Source organism: Orcinus orca, chromosome 4 (assembly GCF_937001465.1).
Source record: "Orcinus orca chromosome 4, mOrcOrc1.1, whole genome shotgun sequence".
Classification (NCBI taxonomy): domain Eukaryota; kingdom Metazoa; phylum Chordata; class Mammalia; order Artiodactyla; family Delphinidae; genus Orcinus; species Orcinus orca.
The window spans coordinates 21,157,005-21,180,037 of record NC_064562.1 but is presented as its reverse complement, the minus strand read 5'-3'; the positions used below and the strand labels follow the sequence as shown (position 1 = coordinate 21,180,037).

Genomic DNA, 23,033 nt, shown 5'->3' with positions numbered 1-23,033 from the left:
AACCCACTCCCAGATTCTTCATTAATTTGGGGGGTGTGGCTTAGGCATGGGATATTCTGAAGGCTCTGCAGCTAATTATAATATGCACCAAGTTTGAGAACCACTGCTCTAAACCCTTGATACTCAGTGAAAGGTCTGAGGACTAGCGGCATCAGCTTTACCTTGAGGCTTGTTTTTTTAAAAAGCAGAAGCTTGACTGTACCCCATACCTATTGAATCAGATCCACATGATCAGGTGCTCCAATTGAACCAATCCAGAATTCCTTTTCTATAAAAATAAAGGGGGCTTCCCTGGTGGCGCAATGGTTGAGAGTCCGCCTGCCGATGCAGGGGACGTGGGTTCGTGCCCCGGTCCGGGAAGATCCCACATGCCGCGGAGCGGCTGGGCCCGTGAGCCATGGCCGCTGAGCCTGCGCGTCCGGAGCCTGTGCTCCGCAACGGGAGAGGCCGCGACAGTGAGAGGCCCGCGTACCGCAAAAAAAAAAAAAAAAAAAAAATTTAAAAATAAAGGACCAAGTCTATTCCATCCTTTCCAACTCTAAAATTCATATCCTACAACCTAAATGAGACACTGAGAAGCACTTTCAATCCCACCTTGAATTCTTTATCTATAAAATGAGAGACCACAGCCATCCTCTCCTCTCCAACCCCACAATTCTGGTTCCACAACCCTAAAAAAATATAATGCTGAGGGAATTTGTAAAGTTGTGTAATAATTCCATCTTCATGCCTTTGGATACACGTTCTCTTCCTTAGAATTCCTGCTTCCTTTCTCTTTTCTCACTGAGACACATAATTCAAGACCTAGGTAAAATCCCACCTCCTTTAGGAAGCATATCCTGAAGAAGAATCCAGCTTTTCTCTAAAATTCTTTTGTCAGTATAATGAATTTCATGAAGTGTAACACCTTGTTTCTTTCTATTATTACATATATATTATCTTGTTTCTCCAGTTAAATGATGAGTGTCTTAAGTGAGAGATCATGTCATGTTCCTTTTCTATCCCAACCTAATGTCTAACCTTTGTGGTGAATTGTGTTGTTAAAATGTATACGGGAAATTAAAATAAGTTTGCACTACTATCACAAATTATTTATTCAGAACTAGCCTACCATTGACCTTTCCCCATAATGTAACCTCACCATACATAATGCAGGTTCTAGCACATCTGGGTGAATCACCGTCGGCTGTGCCTAAGGCTCCTATTCTTTTCTTCCCGCTTCCCTCAGGCCTGCCAGCCTGATGATAAAACTGCTTCAAATAGCACAGAAAATATACAGAAAAAAATCTCTGCTCGTTAGTCCTACAGTATGCCTACAGGAGATCTCTAATATCCTTTTGCTCCATACCTGTCTTACTCACCATTACATCTCCATCATAGTGTTTGGCACATACTGGGCATATAAATGTATTATAAACAATGTGTCAACCAACTACGCGGGAACAAACTAATATAGAAAGTATGCTACTGAGCTTGTGCTAATATTGAGAAGTATGATTTTTTTATAGTATCTCCTATATATGCTTTTCTTTATATATGTATATATATATTTACATGATAAAAATAGTATGTAGTCATTGTACAAAACACAGATAAAGCAAACTGAAAAAATGTAATCTCCGAAATTGCACAACCCAAACATAACTGTTAGCAGATGAGTATCTGTCCAGACCATCAATTTATATATATATAAACATATGCTATTAAACATATGTACTTTTTAAAACAGAGGATCACACTCTATCTACTGCTGTATAGCCTGCTTTTATTCGATTAAATATATATCAAAGCATCACTCCAGCCAGCAAATCAATTTATGATAAAATTTGTTTATGATGGTTGCATTAACAGATGCACCAAAATTTATTTGATCAGTTACCTATCTTTGGAAGTTATTTGGTAATTATAAATAATGCTATGATGAACAATTTTCATCACACATTATCCAAATATTTCCTTAGAATAAAAACCACTTCTCTCACCAGGGGATGGGAATTGTCAAAACATTTCATCAGCAATGCTATAATATTTATATTATAAATATTGTTATAGTATTTATTAAGTAGTTACATCCACTGAAATGTGACAAATAGAATAACTGATGCATTTGGAAAATACTCACATTCTTTTTGAGGGTAGATTTCAGTTTCGAGTGATCGGAACTCATAATATGGTATCTCCTGTTTGAATGTTGATGTGAGAATATGATCAAGTTCATCAATGTCATTCTGTTTTCAAATGAAAAGGAAACTTTTTCTTAGTTCAGGTATATACAGAGAAACTCATCTTACTGTAATATAATAGAAAATTATTGACTGGAGTAAATACTGAGTAATCTTTAATAATACATCTTTTTTTTAAAGAATAATACAAAACATTAGGGACTTGCCTAAAAGCCAATTATTAGAATAATAGAAGAACGGATGCAAGAAATAAGTCTTTGCCTTTGGATGAGTTAATTTACTTAAATACTCACTAATTTTAGAAGAGCATAACAGGTGGTCAATGATAACACTGAAATTTGTTTCAATAATAAATTCTGTTAAAATACATGTTACATTTTAATAAATGAAATAATAAAATGATGAGTCTGATTCTTCACCTTAAGGGTTAGCAATGGAATAGTCTTAAATAGATTATTTTATTTCTGTGTCAAAGTGAGGGAGAATATTCATCTTGGCCTATTTTTCCCCTTTAAATATAAAATAACTATATATCAACTTTATTTCCCTAATCTGAACATTTTGGGAGGAGCCATGTAGAATCCAAGTGTTCTATTACCAATGACATAACCTATTGCAAAGGCCACCGTTCTTCTGAACTGAGTTTTGTGAAGCAATGGCTGGGACCAAATCGACGTGTGACATAGTTGATTAAAGCTGAGGAAGTGGGCCAATCAACAAAGTCATGGGTGAAGAGAGAACTGTGGAACAAAAGTGTCCAATAAAGACGTCTGAAATGATTTCCAAATAAATTATACATATCGCCAATACGGAGTCACAGAAATTAAATGACTGTATTGAAAAAAAAAAAAAAGATGTTACTCTATTTCTTCATTTTTCAATAATCTGGGCACCTCAAATAATAAAGTGGTTCAGGCCTTTCTGGATTTTCTAAAAGTCCTACCTAGAAGTGGAGAGAAAGGATGAAAGTCTTTTTCTCAACCTATAGCTAAGTAATGCAAAGCAAAACCCAACATTAATTGACTTAATGCTATGAACTATGTGAAGCCCTTTGCTCCGGATCATTTATTAAAAAAAAAAAAAAAAAGCAGATGGAGGGGAAATGAGACAACAAGCTCTGCCATCAAGACATTCAGTGGGGCTTCCCTGGTGGCGCAGTGGTTGAGAGTCCGCCTGCCGATGCAGGGGAACGGGTTCGTGCCCTGGTCCAGGAGGATCCCACGTTCCACGGAGCGGCTGGACCCGTGAGCCATGGCCGCTGAGCCTGCGCGTCTGGAGCCTGTGCTCCGCAACGGGAGAGGCCGCAGCGGTGAGAGGCCCGCATACAACAAAAAAAATAAAATAAAAAATAAAAAGACATTCAGGGACTTGTCATTGTTTTTCGGCAATGAACTGAGTTCTAGGTATTATTATACAAAATCTCTACAGGTCAGGTACAGGGCAGGCAAAAAGGGAAGTGGCTCAATTCCACAGAGGAAGAAACAGTCTCTGTGGAGGAGATGACCAAAGTTGAGATTGCTATGCAAATAAGGAGCTCTGGACTAAAGGCACAAATTGCATATAGTCAGGGAGGTGTCATGGAGCATGACCTGGTTAAGGATTTCAGGAATTTCCATAAGACTGCAGAAGAATGAGAGAGAGGAAGTGGGCATTTCAAAAAGTGCCTTGTATGTCTGACGAAAAGATTTTAATGCAACAAGGAGTTGTTTAAGGCCTACAATGCGTAACATGGATATGTTTGTTATGTGGATTAAATTAAGCTTATTTAAGTATCAGCATAACTATGACTGCTTATGTGGTTGAATATTGATATTGAGTGGGACCTATTCTGTAAATAATGTTGTGAAAACTTTATATTAATTATTACTCAGTCTTTTCAGGAAGCCTTTGATAGGAACAGTGGGGTAAAACATTACTGGCAATATATTTGCACATTCTTTATGCTAAAGCTCAAAAAGAATATGTTTTAGCTATAGGACTTGATAAAAGGAATTAAGAAATTATAAAAACCCTAACATTAGTTTATAAAGTTTCTTAAAAACTTATATCAATGGCCATGAGAGTTCTGCATAGGCTATTATCTCGTCCTTGACATTTTTAAATAGAGATAAATTTACTATTTCTTCCCCAAAGTGTACAAGATTTAATGAGTAGAGATTAGTGTGTCACAGAGTTACTACACTCTTGTATAAGTTAGGCATAAGATAACCTCAGGTTCCTTCAGCTCTGAAATTCTGAGACATAGAGAATTCAAAAGAGCATGAGTTCCCAGGAGGAATCTTAGAAGTACAATTTCTCCCACAGAGGCACTACGACACTTTAATGTGAGAAATGCTACAGCTTATATCATTGAACTTTTAAAATGAAGTAGCAGCATTCTTAGAATCAGAACAAAAGCTCTCACTATGCAGAAAAGGATATTTAATTAAGAAAGAGTGCAGATACCCTTTAATATTCTAGCCTATGATAACTAGCTGAATCACTTCTGTTTTCAATTTCATAATCATGCTACTAGTATTATACCTGCATATAAATAAACTGTACAGAACACAAAACAAAGCTGTGAAAAATCACAGAAATGTTTACTAACATAATCCCCAAAAAATTTCTCCCCAGAAGATACCCTAACTAGAAAAACCTGATTTGAGTAGTTATGCTTCTTTTTAAATTTCAAAGATGAAAATAGGCATCATTTCTAAACACTGGCCTCGAAATTGGAAGATGCCATAAATTTTTCTCTCCTTAAAATAAATTGTGCAACCCTAAGAATACTTGATGAGGTTGGCACAACTGTTCTCCAAGCAGAAAAATTAAAATGGAGTAGTTTAATATTTGTTCAGCAAAATTCACAACCAACCTAAGACATTAGTTATAAATGAGCAACTTGATACAAAAATAAGAGCAGAATAAAATGATAAAATTATATTGGCAATACTGTTTGGTTTTAGGAAAAATTAAATATACATAATATAAACATATATACATAAGCATGCACACATAGATCTCTATTTAACAAGAATATGAGAAAAAGAAAGCAGAAAAACTAATATACGAAATAGACAAAAAAATTAAATAGACAGAAGAATAATTACAAAATAATGAAGTAAACATATGACTTTTTCCAAGGGAATTTTTTCAGTGCTCTGTGATGGAATGTGGGATTGATGAATATACTTAAAAAGTAATTTGCATATATATTTATAGATCACAATTCTATTTGAATATGAAGATGTTATATACTTATTTCTATAAGCAACTTTATTATAATGAGTATTTCTTCCTAAAAGAGAAAAATACATAAAATATCTATTTTAAAAGATATTAGAATTATGGACTTTTACTTCTGGGAAGATGGAAGAGTTACACTTTCTCCTTTTCTTCTCCTTAAATACAATGGAAATGGTCAGATTTCAATAGGAAATCAATTATCATACAAGAAACAAGAATCAGAAAGATCTCTTAACTAAATGAAAAGAGACAATGAATAAATGCCAACACCAGATGAGAAGCATTTTGTAATTATCTGACAAAGATTTTAAAACAGCCATGATAAAAATATTTCAACAAGCAATAACACTCATTCTTGAAATAAATAAATAAAAAATAGAAGGTCTCAGCAAGGAAATAGAAAGCCTCAACAAGGAAATAGAAGGTATAAAAAACAACCAATTTGAAATTTTAGAACTGAAAAATGTAATAATCAAAATAAAACCTCAGTGGATGGGCTCAACAGCAGAATGGAAAGGATAGAGGAAAGAATCAGTAAACTTAAAGCTAGAACAGTAAAAAATACTCAACTTGTACAACAGAGAGAAAATAGACTGAAAAAAATAAATAGCATGTGAGGTACTTGTGAGAGTATAACAAAAAATTTAACATTCATGTAATTTAGAGTCCCAGGAGGAGAGGAGAAAGAGGGTAGGGATGAAAAAGTACACAAAGAAATAATGACGGAAGACATCCTGAATTTAGCAAGAGACAAACATACAGATTCAAGAAACTGAGCAAACCACAAACAGGTTAAACCCAAAGCATTACATGCTGAGAGACATCATAAGTTACTTCAACAATTAAGGACAAAGAAAAAAAATTTGAAATAAGGGAGAGAGAAACAAAACCTTACTTACAGGGTAAAAACAATTAGAAACACAGTAGTAACCATAGATGTAGGAAAGAAGAGGCACAGTATTTGTCAAGTGCTAAAAGAAAAAGAACACTCAACCAAAAGTCTTATGCCTAGCAAAAACATCCTTCAGTAATGAAGGGGAAATTAGGACATTCTCAGATGAAGGAAAACTTAAGAAATTTGTTGCCAGCAAATATACCCTAAAACAAGGAATAAACAAGTTCTCTAAACAGTAAGGGTATGATAAAAAAAAAAGAATCATGGAACAGGGGTAAGGAAGAAAGAACACAGTAAATTAAAAAAATAGGTAAATACAATAGGCTTTCCTTCTCCTCTTGAGTTTTCTAAATTATGTTTGGTGTTTGAAGCAAAAACGAGAATACTGTCTGATGTGGTTCTAAATGTATGTAGATGGAATATCTAAGGCATTTATATATCATAAATGGGGTAGGGGTAGAGGGAAAGAGAGGGAGATGAGATTTCAATATAGGTAGACTGTGATAAGTTATGAATATATAACACTGTCTAGAGCAACCACTAAAAGAGATGTGCAAAGAGATGTACTCAAAACACAAGAGATAAATCAAAATAGAAATCTTAAAAAAAATTTTAAGTAAAACACAGTAAGGCAAGAAAAACCCTAGATAAATAAAAAGCAGAGAGCAAACTAAAACCAAAAAGTAAAATGGCAGACTAAAGCCCTAACATACCAATTATTACGTTAAATGTAAATGGTCTAAACATACCAATTAAGACAGTGATTTGTAGAGTGGATTAAAAACATGATCTAGTTGCACGCACTCTTTAAGAAACTTACTTCAAATCACCAGTATGGACAGATACTGTGAAAGGATAAAAAAATATATATCATGGAATCATTACAAAGGAAAGCATGAGTAGCTATATTAATTTTAGGTAAAGTAGACATTGTAGCAAAGAAGATTACCAAAAACAGAAAGAGACATTATATACTGATAAAAGGATAAATCCACCAAGAAGACATAATAATCCTAAATGTGTATGCATCAAAGCTGCAAAAATATGTGAGGTAAAAACTGACAGAATTGATAGGAGAAATAGACAAATTTATAACTACAGTTGGAGACATAAATATATCTTTCAAAAATGGATAGAACAAATGGACAGAAAATTAGCACAAATATAGACAAACTCAATACACTATCATCCGATGATCTAACCAACAAGGAACTAAACAACATTTTTAGAACATTCCATCCAACAATAGCAGAATACGCATTCTCTCCAAGTGCCTGTGGAACATAAAGGATGATAGAGCATCTCCTGGGATATAAACAAATCTCAACAAATTTAAAATAATTTAAATCATAAATGTTTTCTGACCACATGAAATCAAAATAGAAATCCATAACATAAAGATAATGGGAAAGTCTCCAAACATTTGGAAGGCAAACAATACTTCTAAATAATCCAGAATCAAAGAATAAATCTCAAAGGAAATGAAAAAGTATATTAAACTCAATGAAAGTGAAATATAACATATAAAAATTTGTGAAACACAGCTAAAGCAGGGCTGAGAGAAAATTTTATAGCACAAAATACATATATTAAAAAAGAGAAAAAATTCTCAAACCAATTATCTAGGCTTGCATTTCAAGAATCTAGAAAAATATTACAATAAATTCTAAGCAAGCAGAAAGAAGAAAATAATAAATACAGTGTAGAAATCAATTAACTTGAAAATATAAAAATAGAAAAAAATCAATGTAACAAAGAGTTGATTTTTTTGAAAGATCAATAAAATTGACAAACGTCCAGAAAGACTGACAAAGAAAAAGGAGAGAACATACAAATGACAAATATCATGAATGAAATAAGAGATACCACTAGAGACCCTGCAGACATCAAAAGGATAATAAAGGAGTACTATGAACAACTCCAAACACATAAATTCGACACAGATGAAATGGACAAATTCCTTGTAAAAACGTACTACCAAATGCACGATCTCTCTCTATTATTTCTACAAGTTTCACAAATACATGTGAATCTAAAATTTCTAGTAATTAAAAGTTTAATTAAATACAAACAAACCAGAAAAAAACAGAAGATATTCATTACACAAAGCTGAATTCCTTGAGGTGAATAGCTGTTTACATAAGAGCACTCCTTCAAAGTTTGATTTGCTCTTTCTTGGATGAGGGGTGTGGACACCTTTTGAGCATGATAGCATTGAGAGACTGTCCTTAAAAGGATTTTAGAGCACTGTAATGTAAGCAGTTGGGAGATATTTAAGATGCATGGAGTGATGTGAAAGGGTGTATATCTTAGGTGTAGGATAAATGTATACAATGAAATAGACTGAAAGAATCTTAAGTAATAATAATAACTATTACATGTTAAGCACTTATAATGTATTAGGTTTTATATAGTTTATCTCCTATAACATTCCTGAATGGTAGATTTTTTAAATGCCTATTTTTTTAGATGTTACAATCATGGTACAAAAAATCAGTTACAGCCAAAATTGCAGAGCTAATAAGTAGATTTTAACTTATGGCTTCACATTCTAAACACACTACGTTTCACAATACTACATTCTAGTCATGGAGGAAAGAATAAAATCTGAAATAGAATTTAAGTAAAATAAAGAATAAATTGTGGTCCCATGGTTTCAAAATGGACACTGTAGTTCCAAACATCATATTCATATTTAGCCAAAAGAGGGAGAAAAGGGGCACAGATGGAGGGAAAATGGGGGAAGGTGGCTATTGTGAGTCACAGCTCTAAAGATGTTCCCTTGGTCTCATTGTCTAGAACTGTCTCACATGACCATCTCTAGCTGCACGGGTGGTTAAAAATGTTGTGAGAATCTGGCTTTCTCAGCTTCAACAGTAGAGTGAGGCAAGGAAAAGGGCTTTTAAATATTGATGTTGGGTGAAGAAACCTATAGGGATGACCACAGAATACTAAGTTATTTTTTTAATCTGGTGGAGAAATACAATAATAGTAAAGAATCTTGATTAACAAGAGAAGTGATTTCAGTGAAATAACCACAGGAGGGTTGTGAAATGTTCGTAATAGGAGACAAAAATCCATCAAATAGCATTTTACTCTTTACCTTCAGGTATCTAAAAGGAAAGCCAATGGCTGAGCTAAAAACATCTTGGTTTTCTTATTATAATGAATTGCTATGCTTGTTTAAGTTTCACCAGTAAAAGAAAAATAAGAAAATAACTTCATTTGTTCCATTGTTCATAATGTGTGCTATGAAAGTGAGCCAAAATAGCCATTTAAAGGAGAATTTTATATATAGTTTACATAACCTATCTTAAACACAATTTTCTCCTACAGCTTGTAAAGAGAATGATAGGTCAGAGAGCAGAGCAAATACTTTCTAGGGTTATAAAAAGCCTTTCTTTTTTACTTTATGAGTATTCAACTCCAAGCAGTTAATGTAAAAGAATAATCTAAGTAAGTAAATTGGGCTAAGATAAAAGGGATATTTTCCTTTGTCAAATTAATTTTTCTAAGTTTTGAGTGAGTCAGTTCTTAGAATTTCAACATGTCTGTGACTACATTTGCAAAAATAAATGTAAGAATATAAAGCAATGCAATTTTACACTTCCTTCAAATAGTTTATATTTATTATCGATTAGGTGTTCATATAGTTGTAGAATCTCTTTAAATAACTTGAAAGTAATTATAACAGGAAGAAAATATGTTTTGAGATCTGAGAAACCTGTGTTGACATGCCTGCTCAGGAATCATTAGCTGGGGACCTTAATAATACTTACCTGACAGAATTACTTAGGAGTTTAAATGAGTAAATATGTAAAATCTCCAGTAAATCTTAATTCCCTTTTCTCGGAATACTTTGATGTGAGCCCTCAGATATAACTCACGAAATGTAATCATTGTGATTTAGAAAAGTACATATCTATTCATGAGGAGAATCACTCCCCAAACTAGCCTTTGAACTGACTGAACAAATAATTTAGTTTGTTTTTTCTTTCTAATTTTTTAAATTAAGTAACACATCTTTAAAACTAGTTAGAATGTAGGTTTTATATTGTAATACAGGGACGCAAAATGCCAGAGGCTTAAGAAAGATAGATGCCCATTTCTCTTTAACATAAAAATCTGGAATGAGGCAGTTCAGGGCTGATGTCATGGCTCCCTGATCACAGGATCCAGGCTCTATTTTGTTTTACTAGTAATACCATTTTCATAGTTCTGGATAGTTCATCCATCATCCCCTTGTTAGCACTGCAGCCAGACAAAGGAAAAAGTCAGTGAGGGGGAGAGCATGACTGTGCCCTTCTTTTAAGGACATGATCAGAAATTTGTACAAATCACTTCCACTGACATGCCATTGGCTATTAGTTACTTATATGACTACACCTAGCTGCAAGGGAGTCAGAAAGTGCAATAATTACCTGGGTGGACACGTGCCCAATAAAAGTTATATCGCCATGTAAGAAAGGAAAAAGAAACACTAGGGAACAATTAGCAATTTCTGCCATCTCCATCAACAATGCAAAATGCATAAACATCATAATTATGCAAAGGCAATTGATAAAAGTTAAAAAAAAAAAAGAAAAACACTCTTCTAGACCACTGGCTGAAGCTTGACTGTGCTGAAATTTTCAACTGGACCCCACCCGCACCCCCCTCAAAAAATGTCAAAAAGTCTCAAAAATTTAATGACTAAACTTGAACAGATTCTCTAACGGAGATATTTAATGCCATTAATGATGAAACAAAGAAAGAAACAAACGAAAAGCAAAGCTTTTCTATGGCAGGCATTAGATAGAGCAACCATAAGAACTATGTCTTTTCTTACCCTTACCTCCCTCTAACACCTATTTTGTAACAACTTACTGTTAATATGTAATAAAATAAGGCAGTTTTAAAACAAATAGTGTACTAGCATATTCAAAGAAATATCTTTCAAAGAAGCCTTCTCTAAATGATGCAATGATTTTTTGAAAATTTTTGGATATTATTCTTTTGGGTTGTTTTAGATGCTAGTTTCCAAGACAGAAAACAGAATTAGTCTCATCGTTTTATATTTGTTTTTTTTCCTTTGTTGTCCTTCCCTTCTTTGCCCAGCTCTTTCTACTTCAGTCAAAAGCAGCACTGCTTTATGCAATAGCTCAATAACCTTCTCCAAAAGGGCTGTGCCTATGTTATCAGGGTCTCTGACAGATGGATCACTTGAGGTTGGGTGGGAAACTTAATGTGTGATATACTTTCACCCAACAAAATACGTATTGAGCAGCCAATGTGTCTGGCAGTGTTCTTGGTTCTGGACATGAAACGGGGAACTAAATAGATAGCATCTCTGCCCTTATTGACCTTGGAGTCTAATGAGAGGCAGATAATGAGAGGTAATTTGAGAAATATCACACACAGAGATGTCAAATTAGAATGTGATTGGTATTACAAAGAGATATGCAGGGAGAAGTATGGATCAGGGCAGGCTCCACTGAGGTAGAGATGCTGGGTTAAAACTTGGAGTTAGAATTAATTAGATGAAGATAGTGCTAGGGAAGGAGGACAGGAAGAGTGTTTCAGTTAGAGAGAGGAGCACATATAAAGGCCCTGGGGTAGGAGATTAGGAAGGAAAAGTTCAGGAAGTAAAGCAGACCAGCATTCCTGGAATGCAGAGGTGAGGCAGAGGATTAAGATTAAGCTGGATGGAGAAAGAGCGGGGACAGTGACAGCAAGGCCATATTGTTCATGTTAAAGATTTTTAATCCGTACAACAATTGGAATCTGTTGAAGTATTTGAGCAGGAGAATTACATGCTGAGGTCTTTCTTTTTAAAATAACCTCACAGACCAGGGACTTTAGGGTGTGTGCAAAAACCTACAGTAGGGGACCAGTTAGGAGGCTAGCCTAGCAGTACAGGCAAGAGGAAAATGTAGACTGAAGTGTCAGAACTGGAGAGATATGGAGAGAAGTGAGCAATATTTAGCAAGTAAAACTGATATGGCTTAGTAATGGATTGAGTTTATAGGGCGAGAGAGTACAAGGTATGAGGAGACACTTGTGTTTCTGGCTTTTAAACTAGATTGATGATGATGCATTTCATGAGTTAGAGAACAGTGAGAGATGGGCTTAAAGGAAATCCACATTTGGAGTATACCTCATAGGTCAATGAGATAACCTGCAGAGGAAATGTCTATCAAAAAAAGAAGGGTATCTAAGAATCAAAACTGAATACATTTAAATTTTTATTTTCTACATCTAGAAAGAAGAGATTGCAAAGGATATTGAAAAGGAAAGGTGAAGGATGTAGGAAGAAAACCAGGAACATATGTCTTCCTAGAAGCTAAGAAAAAAGATTATATCAAAAAAGTGAGTTTGGTCAATGGCGTTAATTGTGGCTGAAAAGTCAAGTTAAATTGAATGAAAAATTGTTCACTGGATTTGCTGGAAGGGACTTGAGCATAATTGACATATATTTGTTTGTGTGTTGCTACTTAATAAGGTTAATGACACTAAATGGCTGATCTCTGGAAAAAAATAATAAATTCTCAGAAGTTGAATTTTACTTGTCAAAGATTTACTTTACTTCATTTCCTTTGTCTTGATACAGTTTAGTGTAGAAGCATATTTCATGAATGCTAAACACAATTTAGACTTCCCAAATTATATTCCACTTTATTTCTTTATCTTATTGTTGATACTATTTAGTAAAGAGACCCACAAGAATGCATAATGACTTTTAGAAAATGCAAACAAACACATTTTGCCACAAGGTTTTTTAGTTTTCTAATTTCCAAAGGGTTATTGATGATTTGGGGTTTGTTCCTACCTTCTTATGAGTGAGTATTGTTAACTGTGTTTTGTGCTTTGTTTTCAGGATTGTTTAAAAATATTCCTTATGGTTGAAGATCTGGATGCGCTAAAGAACTGGATAGTAAAAGCACAAGGCTGCTCTTGGATGGGGGTGGTTATATGTAGCACTCACACCAGCACACAGACATCCTCCGCAAAGGGCAGTCAAAGCCAGCCCCAGGGACAGGAAGAGAGGGAAATGTAAGGAGCAAGAGAGATGCTTCAGTTTGGGAGAACAAGAAATCATTAATAAAATACACTCTAAGCAGTAGCTAAACATAAATGAAAACATATGGGACCAATAACTATGAAAATGGACTGAGATGGCTTATAAGATAAGAATTGTAGAGAAACAACAGTATAGTTATGTCAATGGCTAAGTTAATGGTTATTTCTGCACTCAGAAATATTTATTTTTTTTCTCATAATAGCTGTTATATCTGCTGTTAAAGTTAACTAATTTATTTGTTTTTCTCTAAATAAATGGATGAGTGTACTACGTTGCGTGTTCCTGTTTGATTCAATGATTTGTAACTGTGGTGAGTATAATCATTAAGTCTGAAGTATCCCAATCAGGCATCGTTAACTGTTGCTTGACCTAGCATAAAGGAGACATAGCACAAAGGAAATGTTGCTTGTTTTATCAGTAAAATAAAGCTTCAATAGATTTGCCTTATTCTTATTGGTCCAATCTAATTAGGAGCACAAGCAATATGAAAAATGAATCCAGAAATAAATCTCTAGATTGCATTTTATTAGACTGTTTTTTGTCTGATTATAAATCTTTGATCAGAAATATAAAACAAGTTAAAAAACCAATCAAAGGTACATGAAACTCAAATCACTTTCTTCTTCTCTGGGGGAAGAATTAAGAGTAAGCAAAATAAAATGGAAATAAAGGCTACATGGAGAGCCCATGTATTTGCAAGTCAGTCCTCTCAACAAGAATGGTCATAATTCCTAATCTAAGTAATTTTTTTCTCTTGGCTTACAATTATGGAATACTTGAGTTGGAAATGACCTTGGAGATTATATCCTCTAGCTTCTTCATTGTTCACATGAGGAAATTCCTTTAGCACTAAGGAAAGTGGGCTCTCATGAAGTGGCTGCTAACTCAATGAAAGAACCCAACTCCTGTTCCTGCCCTATCCAGAACTATTTCTCTTATGCTGCACTGTCACTTTCCAGTAAGAAAAAGGAAAGATGATAAACAGCCTTTTGAAAGAGAGGTAAGATCTTAAGCATATTTGAGTAATAAACATTTCTTTAATATTCTAAAGAAAGGTAAGTCTGGATCTTACCTTTAACAGCTCTTTACAGCTGTGAAAAGCTGGTAATGAAGTATATTAACATGGAGTTCATGACTGAGGTAGGGTATGAAGAATCAAGTTATAGCACAAATTCTTCATTTTTCTAGTATCATGAACCTCTGAGAGTTCCTCCTTACTTTCATAAGCATCAGATTCAGTTATTCAATTTTATAAATAAATAACAGTGTATTTTAAAAGGACAGTTTTCATTTCTCTCTTATTTATATACCTATACTATAGTTTTTCACTTATTTTTTCAAATAGCACTGGAAAAAAACCAGCAATCACTGTTTTCCCATTTTTTATGCAATAATTATCAGTTGGGTCGTATATATCGGGAACGATAACTATGTGAAGAAACTGGGTACGCAAAGATGAAAAACACAATGCCCATGCCTTCTAGACGGGGCAGCAGGGAATAAATGGCTTAACATGTTCTACTGATAAAAGAAGGAACAGTCCTGGATGGCTAGAACATAGGAACCATGGAGAGAGTTAAGGAGACAAGGAGGCATGCTATGGTAGGGAGGCAGTGTTGGAAAAGATTTATGACCCTGAAGCTTTGTGTGTCCATCAACCTTTAGAGCGCGGCAAGGACCTGAAAAAAAACTGCTGAAAGGCTGGGGAGTTCCCAGTATCTCTCAGTAGGAAGAATCTTCTGAAGAACTCATTTAGGGAGATAACCTCTAATGCCTGAGCTTTAACTTAATGAAGAAACTAACCTTTAAGGGAACTAATAAAAAACTGGGAAATTCCTCATGATGTGAGAGTTCCCTTAGTTCATACCTTCCCTCACCCCAACCCCAACTGGTTTCACAGTGTATTAAATATTCGCAGGCGGTAAAGCAAAGATCGAATAATTCATACAATTTAGTGAAAGCTGGCAATGATGTGCACCTAACATGAAGGTGAAAATAAGATTTCAACAGGTATAAAGTAAAATATGCAAGATGACAAATACATGCAACACAATATACCTTTTTACTAATACAAAACACAACTAATAAAAATTATTTGGTACCATTTCAAAAACTCTTTTAATAAATAGGATCCTAATGCTTTGATCAATAATTGCTATGTTCTTTTAGCATTCTGACCTAATTTGGTTTTTATATTGTATCTAGTTTTTCCTATACAAAGTTAACTTTATTGTTGCCCCTAGACTCTTTTGTAAATAAGATGGAAGTCTCAAAGGTTTTAATTATCTCAGTCAAACAGGAGTTACTAGTTTTTCTAACACTAGTACTTGAATTCTAATATCTTCCCAAATTGGGCTTTGTATTTTTTCATTTGAATTCACTGTTCTAGATGAGGCTCTGGAAATTCTACCTTTTTGAGGCTATGAGCTAGGATTTAGTATCTATCCAAAAAAGACGAAATAATTTAGGAAGCAGTTAGATAATTAAGCTGGTTTAGGTAAAATCTTCTAAAACCTAATAGACATCATTAAAAATAAACTAAGAGGGCTTCCCTGGTGGTGCAGTGGTTGAGAGTCCGCCTGCTGATGCAGGGGACACGGGTTCGTGCCCCGGTCCGGGAAGATCCCACATGCTGCGGAGCGGCTGGGCCTGTGAGCCATGGCCGCTGAGCCTGGGCGTCCGGAGCCTGTGCTCTGCAACGGGACAGGCCACAACAGTGAGAGGCCCGCGTACCGCAAAAAAAAAAAAAAAAAAAAAAATCTGCTGGTATATGTCCTGACAAATACACAATAACTATGGTGAATAAAATTACAACACACACTGTTCTTTGAATAGAGATGTTCAGCGGACTACGTGCAACATATCCAAATAGCCCAATTAAAGTAGTAGGAGAAGCACATGAAGGAAACAATTGCTGCAGTGTTGTATGCTGGAGAGGAAAAGCACAGCTTTTTACACAACTTTTAAAATGTAATGTACACGAGAGCAAAGCCAAATGTCAAAGGAACAACCAAATGTCAAGAAGGAGAAGCACACGGTGGGCTGGGACACCACCGTTGAGGGCAAGTAACCCTAAAATACAACAAGGTTCCTTTGTGTCCCTGCAGATCCTTCTTTTTTTTTTTTTTTTTTTTTTTTTTGCGGTACGCGGGCCTCTCACTGTTGTGGCCTCTCCCGTTGCAGGGCACAGGCTCCGGTGGGATCTTCCCAGACCAGGGCACGAACCCGCGTCCCCTGAATCGGCAGGTGGACTCTCAACCACTGCATCACCAGGGAAGCCCAGATCCTTCTTTTTAATCAAGAGTGGAGTCCAATTTTCACCATCTTGGTAAATTCAAGATAGGGATACCTCATGGGGTCCAGATGCCAGTGGATGAGACGAACCCCGTGTCATACCTAGTCCAAGATGTGATGGAGACTGAGTGAATTGCAGCCTTTTCCATGTGTCAGGATTGTGATGGTGTAGCTCTGCCGGGTCTGAGATCTCAGACTCAGAATTTGTTTAATCTAATTCCACAATATGTGTAGGTACCCTCATGACAATTGCAAAACCTCTAAACCCATCTTAAATTGTATATATTAAACCAAATCTCTTAATGCATCTTACCAAGCTGTGGTCTGCTGTCACCAACTTAGAATAATTCTACCTCTCCATACTCAAACCTCAGGTTTAAAGTGCCTCTTTCCTGAGAGTAAAAGTCTGAATTAACCTGTGACTGTCCAACAATCTTCCTTTCACTATAGGCACCAAGGCTCAGTGGAGGGGAGAAACCATTCCTCACCTCTCATTTCTGACACTGAGGGTAAAAATGAAACAGAGCGTTTTCTAGTTACCTAAAAACTACTCAGAAAACTTTTTATTCACTCAAAGCTGTAGAAGAAATCATAACTTGCATATTACAACATTCTGAAAAACTGTTTGAGTCAAAAATTACATTTAATTTTCACTATAAACAAAGTTTTTTTCCTCCCCAAAGGCAAAACCAACACAAAAATGTGTTTTGGGGACTACTTTACTTCTATGCTGACTGAATACTGATAATGCAATATAATGCCGTTATTAGTCTTTATGTAGTGAATAAAGTTTTTTAAGTAGAGGATAAGGTAGACGTGTCACAGGAAAATGAAACGATCTGTATTTCAAGCTGTTACTTTTATTCTTGCTTTGCAGTTACAATATAGATATTTTGTCAAATGTCCTCAGACTCCTCAGTTTGACAAATGGTATTTTACTCCCTGTCCTTCTCTAAGACATTTTTACCTTTTCCATTGTTCTAAAATGTATCATTCATAAAGGAGAACTCTAATAGAAAAATGTGTCACACAAAATAAATAACAAAGCCTCCAATTCCCAACTGGTTTAAACAGTAAGGCTTCATGACAACCTGTCAACATCCTATTATTGATGGCTTTGTTACAAGTCTTATGGAGTGTTTTGTGGTAAATCTGAAGATCGCATGTTCAATTCAACTACCTCTTTCTTTGCCTCTCCTCTGGTCTCCTCCTCTGCCCACAGAAAAACTAAGGCAATTAAGCAAAGTTATAATTCTAATTATCAAGCAGCTATTAAAAGAAATGACATTTATTTCACTCTGAAAATCTGATGTAATAAGCACATGAAGAAGTTCCACATTAAGCAAGCTTTCTCTCCACTGAAAGTAGGTCAGGTAACAAAAAATAAAACAGAATTCAGAAATTAAACTAATGGCTTACAGTCAATCAAAATGCACTTTTTACATTCTAAGTCCGTGAGTCCCTTAGGGCAGGGCACTCACATCATCTATCACTCACTGGAGAATGTCCAAACTAAGGGCCTTTGAGAGGACCAGAAACTTCTCACCAAGTCATCCTTGCTGAGTACTACTTTGTCACACTAGAGAAAAAAACCTGCAATGCCACTTTGCAGAGTTCCCAGAAAAGTTTAGCATTTCTGGAATTCCAAATAAATGTTGTTAATTTAAAGGAATAACTTTCACTGTCAGACAACAATGATAAATGAAACTAATAAAAACATACACTGAGCTTGGAAATTTCCTCATGAAAATAACAATTTCTAGATTAACACCACACACTTCCTTTTTGGTGGTATTCTTGTTTTTTTCTGAGTCCTTAACCTCAAACCTTCTTTCATCTTGTATTTGCCCACATCTGGATAAAGAGGAAATTCACTGTTTAAGAGTTCTCTTTAATCCTTCTGTCTGTCTTTATCTGGTCTGCGACAGCTTGAAAATGAGCCCGAGACAACAGCTATTTTGTAATGGATAACCTGTCTCCCAATGACATTATCTGGAATGACTTGACTTACACAAACTAATTCATCTACATCTCTGCATCACATAGGTCAATTTCTTCTTTTCCTAATGATCAGTAATTCATTCTTATTCAACCAACATTCAGACTTTATACCAAAGTATGCATTCGTTTATTCCACATTAGCTCTTTAGTTTATTGTCGACTTCAGGGAAAGATCGACTTACCTGGTATACACCATCTCCTGGACCTGCCGCTCCCAATAGGCATTTCATAGCCTTTGGGGTTGAATAGTATTTAATCTCTGCTGTGGCCTTAATGATTCCATCACAGTAGACATTGACATTGACAGAGCCAGCAGGAAAATCTTATAAAACACAAAGAGAGAGTTAGGAACTGAGTCTATAAATGCATGTACCATAGTATTATATCTCTTAGAGAATATGAAGTCAGGCTTTAAGAATTCATAACAATTTTACTAGCTTTTAACACTTGTTTTCTTATTTTATCCTTAGTAGTTAGAAACCACAAAATAGAATATGTAATTTTGCACTTCATTGTTTAAAAAAAACTTAAAGGATTAAAACATATGTTAAAATTATAATAAAAGCAAAACACTAAATCTTTTCTCCTTATCTTCTAACCTCCATTTTTTTGGAGTAATCTATAATCATATCTACATAATACTTTGAATTTACAACAGTAAAGTCATTCATTAAAAGTTAAGTATTTGTTATTAATCTGAGGAAGAAAGTTCCCATTAATTACAGGAAAGTTTCTTAGAATTGTTTGGAAAAAGAAAGAGTAGAGTTGATTGAAATTACAGAACTTTTATTCAATTGATAACAATGAAAAACCCTTGGGAAGGCAAGGTTTAATGCCCTGTTATTTAAGTACTATTTACCCCATCCATTCATCCTTTTTGTGAATTAGTTGTTCAAGGTGACTGATACACCCCATTGTAAATTTTGCTGTAACACATCAAGAAAGTTAAAGTTACCTGAGACTGTTGTGCGTGCTCTCTATGAAAGAATAACACTAAATAATCACTTCAATGGAAAGGTTGTGTTTTATTGTAACAAAATTAAACAAAATTTAGCTCTTTAAATTCATTCACAGAACACACTTTAAAAACTTTCACTCTTTGTCACAGAGATATTTCCAAATTCTCCTGGAAAATTGTCATGCAAACATCTGGGGTTTGGAATAAGCCATTAAGTGCAAGCCACCTGATGAAACCACCTGATGAAATGTTGAATATTTAAAAGTTCTTAAGGTTTAAGCATTAATTTTACTTTATCTTCTGAAGAGGATAAAGGACCTCTTATAATATTGCTCAGGAAAATTTAAAGCCAACATACAATCTTATATTTAACTAGATCAAGAAGCTAAAATTTCCTCCTCTCATATTGCTTGACTAGACACTTAACCTGTATTATAAAGAAAATATATGTAGAAAAGTTCTCTCTTCCAAAAGTAAGTATTCATCCAATAGAGAATGTAAGAGAAATCTCAAAAAAACTGAAAGTTGTAAAGTACACCTCATCAGCTACAGCTGTGTGCACATAGTAAAGGGGGTTCTGGAGTTACTGGAGTGAAATGAAGTCAATTTCAGTAGATTTCATAAAGATGATTTTGAAAGAAAATATTGACTTTGTTTATCAGAAAAGAGATTAGGAGTTTTATGATGGGATGTTAACCTTCTGAAAGAAAGTCAGGTGATAAATCATGAAAGATATATGGTGAGAATATTTGCTTGGGACTTCTTTGATATAGGATACTTAAAATATTCTAATTTCTTTAAAAGTTAACATGAGAATAAACTTATTTATTCCTGATATCCTGGTCAGCATAATTGTACTTTAACATAATTTTGTTTTTCTTTGAATTGTTACCAAGCTCAAAAGAGACACACATTTAAAAAGTATATTAGTATGGGCTTCCCTGGTGGCGCAGTGGTTGGGAGTCTGGCTGCCGATGCAGGGGACACGGGTTCGTGCCCCGGTCTGGGAGCGGCTGGGCCCGTGAGCCATGGCCGCTGAGCCTGTGCGTCCAGAGCCTGTGCTCTACAGCGCGAGGGGCCACAACAGTGAGAGGCCCGCATACCGCAAAAAAAAAACACAAAAAAAAACAAAAGTATATTAGTATGGCAAAATGTTGGGTTGAGTAGAGAAGATTTTGAGTTCTGAGAACTATAAGAAGAAGACCTCAGAGTATTTGATATACCTCAATGCTGAAAGTCTATTAACACACACACATACACACTTATTTATAATGGTTAAGAGGAGGTCTCCAAAGAAGTAAAGAATTCTAGTTGGTCTTAGAGGGGTACCCTTCTCTAACAGAAAATGCTAGTTGCCTACCCCGATGTCTTCCTTTTAGAAACAGAATTCTGATTTTATTTCTTGCTAGGCATGTTGCTGATCAACTAAAAAGACCAGATTTTCTATTCTTCCTTTCAGCTATATATGACCTTGGGATTAAGTTCTGACCAATGAAATATCAGCAGATATGTCTTACAGAGACCTTTTTAGTTTAATGAGGCCCTCTCCATTTCTTTATCCCAGTGGTGTGCTGATAAATGGACTCTCAGAAAGAAAAAAAAAAAGCACTGATGCTTTTTTTTCTACACATAGTTTTGCCAACTTCTGTGGTATAAATATTCCCACCATGGCCAATTTCAAGCTACCAAGGTGTTACGGACAGAATTTTGTTTCCCCCAAATTCATATGCTGAAGCCTTAACCCCCAATATGACTGTATCTGGAGATAAGGCCTTTAAGGAGGTAATTAAGGTTAAATTGAGGTCATAATGATGGGGCCCTTATCTAATAAGGATTTATGAGAAGAGACACCAGAAGTGCATGTGCACAGAGAAAAGGCCATGTGAGGACAGAGGAAGAAGGTGGCCACCATCCCGTCTGTGGTATTTTATTATGGCAGCCCAAGAATACTAGTGCACAAGGGAATATCACTGAATGTGAAGTAGGGAAGAGATGTGTAGAATTGCATTTTGCAACCTGAAATGCAATGGTTCCAGCACACCTTGCTTCATCACATTGCTTGGAATATAGGGTGTGATAGCAAGAGGCTTAGAGGTCATCTTGTTCCATGATGATTATGACCACACCCTAGGGACTATGGAATGACGACTAGAAATAAGCCTGCATCTGGGACAGTACTGTGAAGTTGCCATACCAGCCCTCAACACCAGCTAGACTCAGTACAGGAAGCTCTGGGTATAGCACAAGAGAACATTTACAGAGAGCAAACCACATTTTAAGTAATGTGACTGATTGAGCCACGAGCCAGGTGATCAGAAATGAAGTCACATGAGCAGTTTTCCTAGACTGGAAAGAGACTGACAGATGGAGGCCATCTCCTGAACCTGAGGCATCAACATTCTTCCAAAGAACCCTGAGAGTGGGGAAGGGTCCCTGGTATGTTTCCACTTTAGGGTTAGATCCTCCATTTTAATTTGGTATTCAAAGAAGTAGCACAAAAAATTTTTAAAGGCTTAAATCTTTATAGACTATTATTAGATGGTCTGAGATACTGACTGAGATCATTTCCTGTCCTGGAAGTCACCACTGGGTACAGGGACTATACATGAGATGACATAGAATTAGGAATGCTCCTAAGCATGACTGCCCAAGAATGAAAGGGGACAAATTTTATATCAAGAGATGTAAATAGAAGACTAGGAGGAGAGAGGGGGCAATACGAGGAGTATAGTATTTATAGAGAAAGATGGTCCCCTCAATTCTTTTCCCCAAAAGGAAGAGAAGGAAGTTTTTAAATGGTTTATCACCCCCCATTCAGAAGCTGAATGTGAGTTATTCCAGAAAAGCCACTCATGTTTAAGGGATTTGCTAGAGGGACAGAGTGACACTTTGTTCCTCAGTTGGATGTTCAGTGTTGTCTTATACATTGTCTCCCTCATCTCCAAACATCCTATAAAGGAGGACTTAAAATGTAAGTTGAGAAGCTATTTTATCAATAAGAAAACTGAGGCACAGAAAGATCAAGAGACTTGTCTAAAGTTACCCAGTAAATGGTTCAATACAGAATAAAAACAGCCCTCTTGGCCACCAGTTAAGCGTTTCCTTAACTACACTGCGGATTCTGCACAGATCACTAGCCTCGAAGAGCACACTGGGCACTCCCTCTTACTCCGTAATTGGTGTAGAGCAAAAGGAACTCTATTGTACGGTCAGTCCTGCCCAATCAAACTTCCTGAGATATGTTCATTGGATATGTTCCAATGAAGCAACTAAAATATGGATACTGCAACTGAATTTTAAATTTCATTGAATTATAACGAAGTTTAAATAACCAGATGTGGCCAATGGCTAACATATTGGGCAGTGCGGTTCCAAAGAGTAGTGTGGTTTGTGACCCATTAATTCGTCACGACA

The 23,033-nt window shown here is 35.5% G+C and overlaps 1 protein-coding gene across 6 annotated transcripts in view; it reads right to left on the bottom strand.

Moving 5' to 3' along the window:
* Positions 1–23,033, bottom strand: part of BANK1 (B cell scaffold protein with ankyrin repeats 1) — a 439,628-nt gene that overhangs the window by 192,285 nt on the left and 224,310 nt on the right. For all 6 annotated transcript variants that reach the window (XM_033402064.2, XM_049708850.1, XM_033402039.2 and 3 more), the window contains 2 exons: positions 18,844–18,983; positions 2,123–2,228 (listed from right to left, as the gene is read on the bottom strand). In XM_033402064.2, the coding sequence (XP_033257955.1) occupies positions 2,123–2,228; positions 18,844–18,983 (246 nt within the window). The remainder of the gene's footprint in view (positions 1–2,122; positions 2,229–18,843; positions 18,984–23,033) is intronic.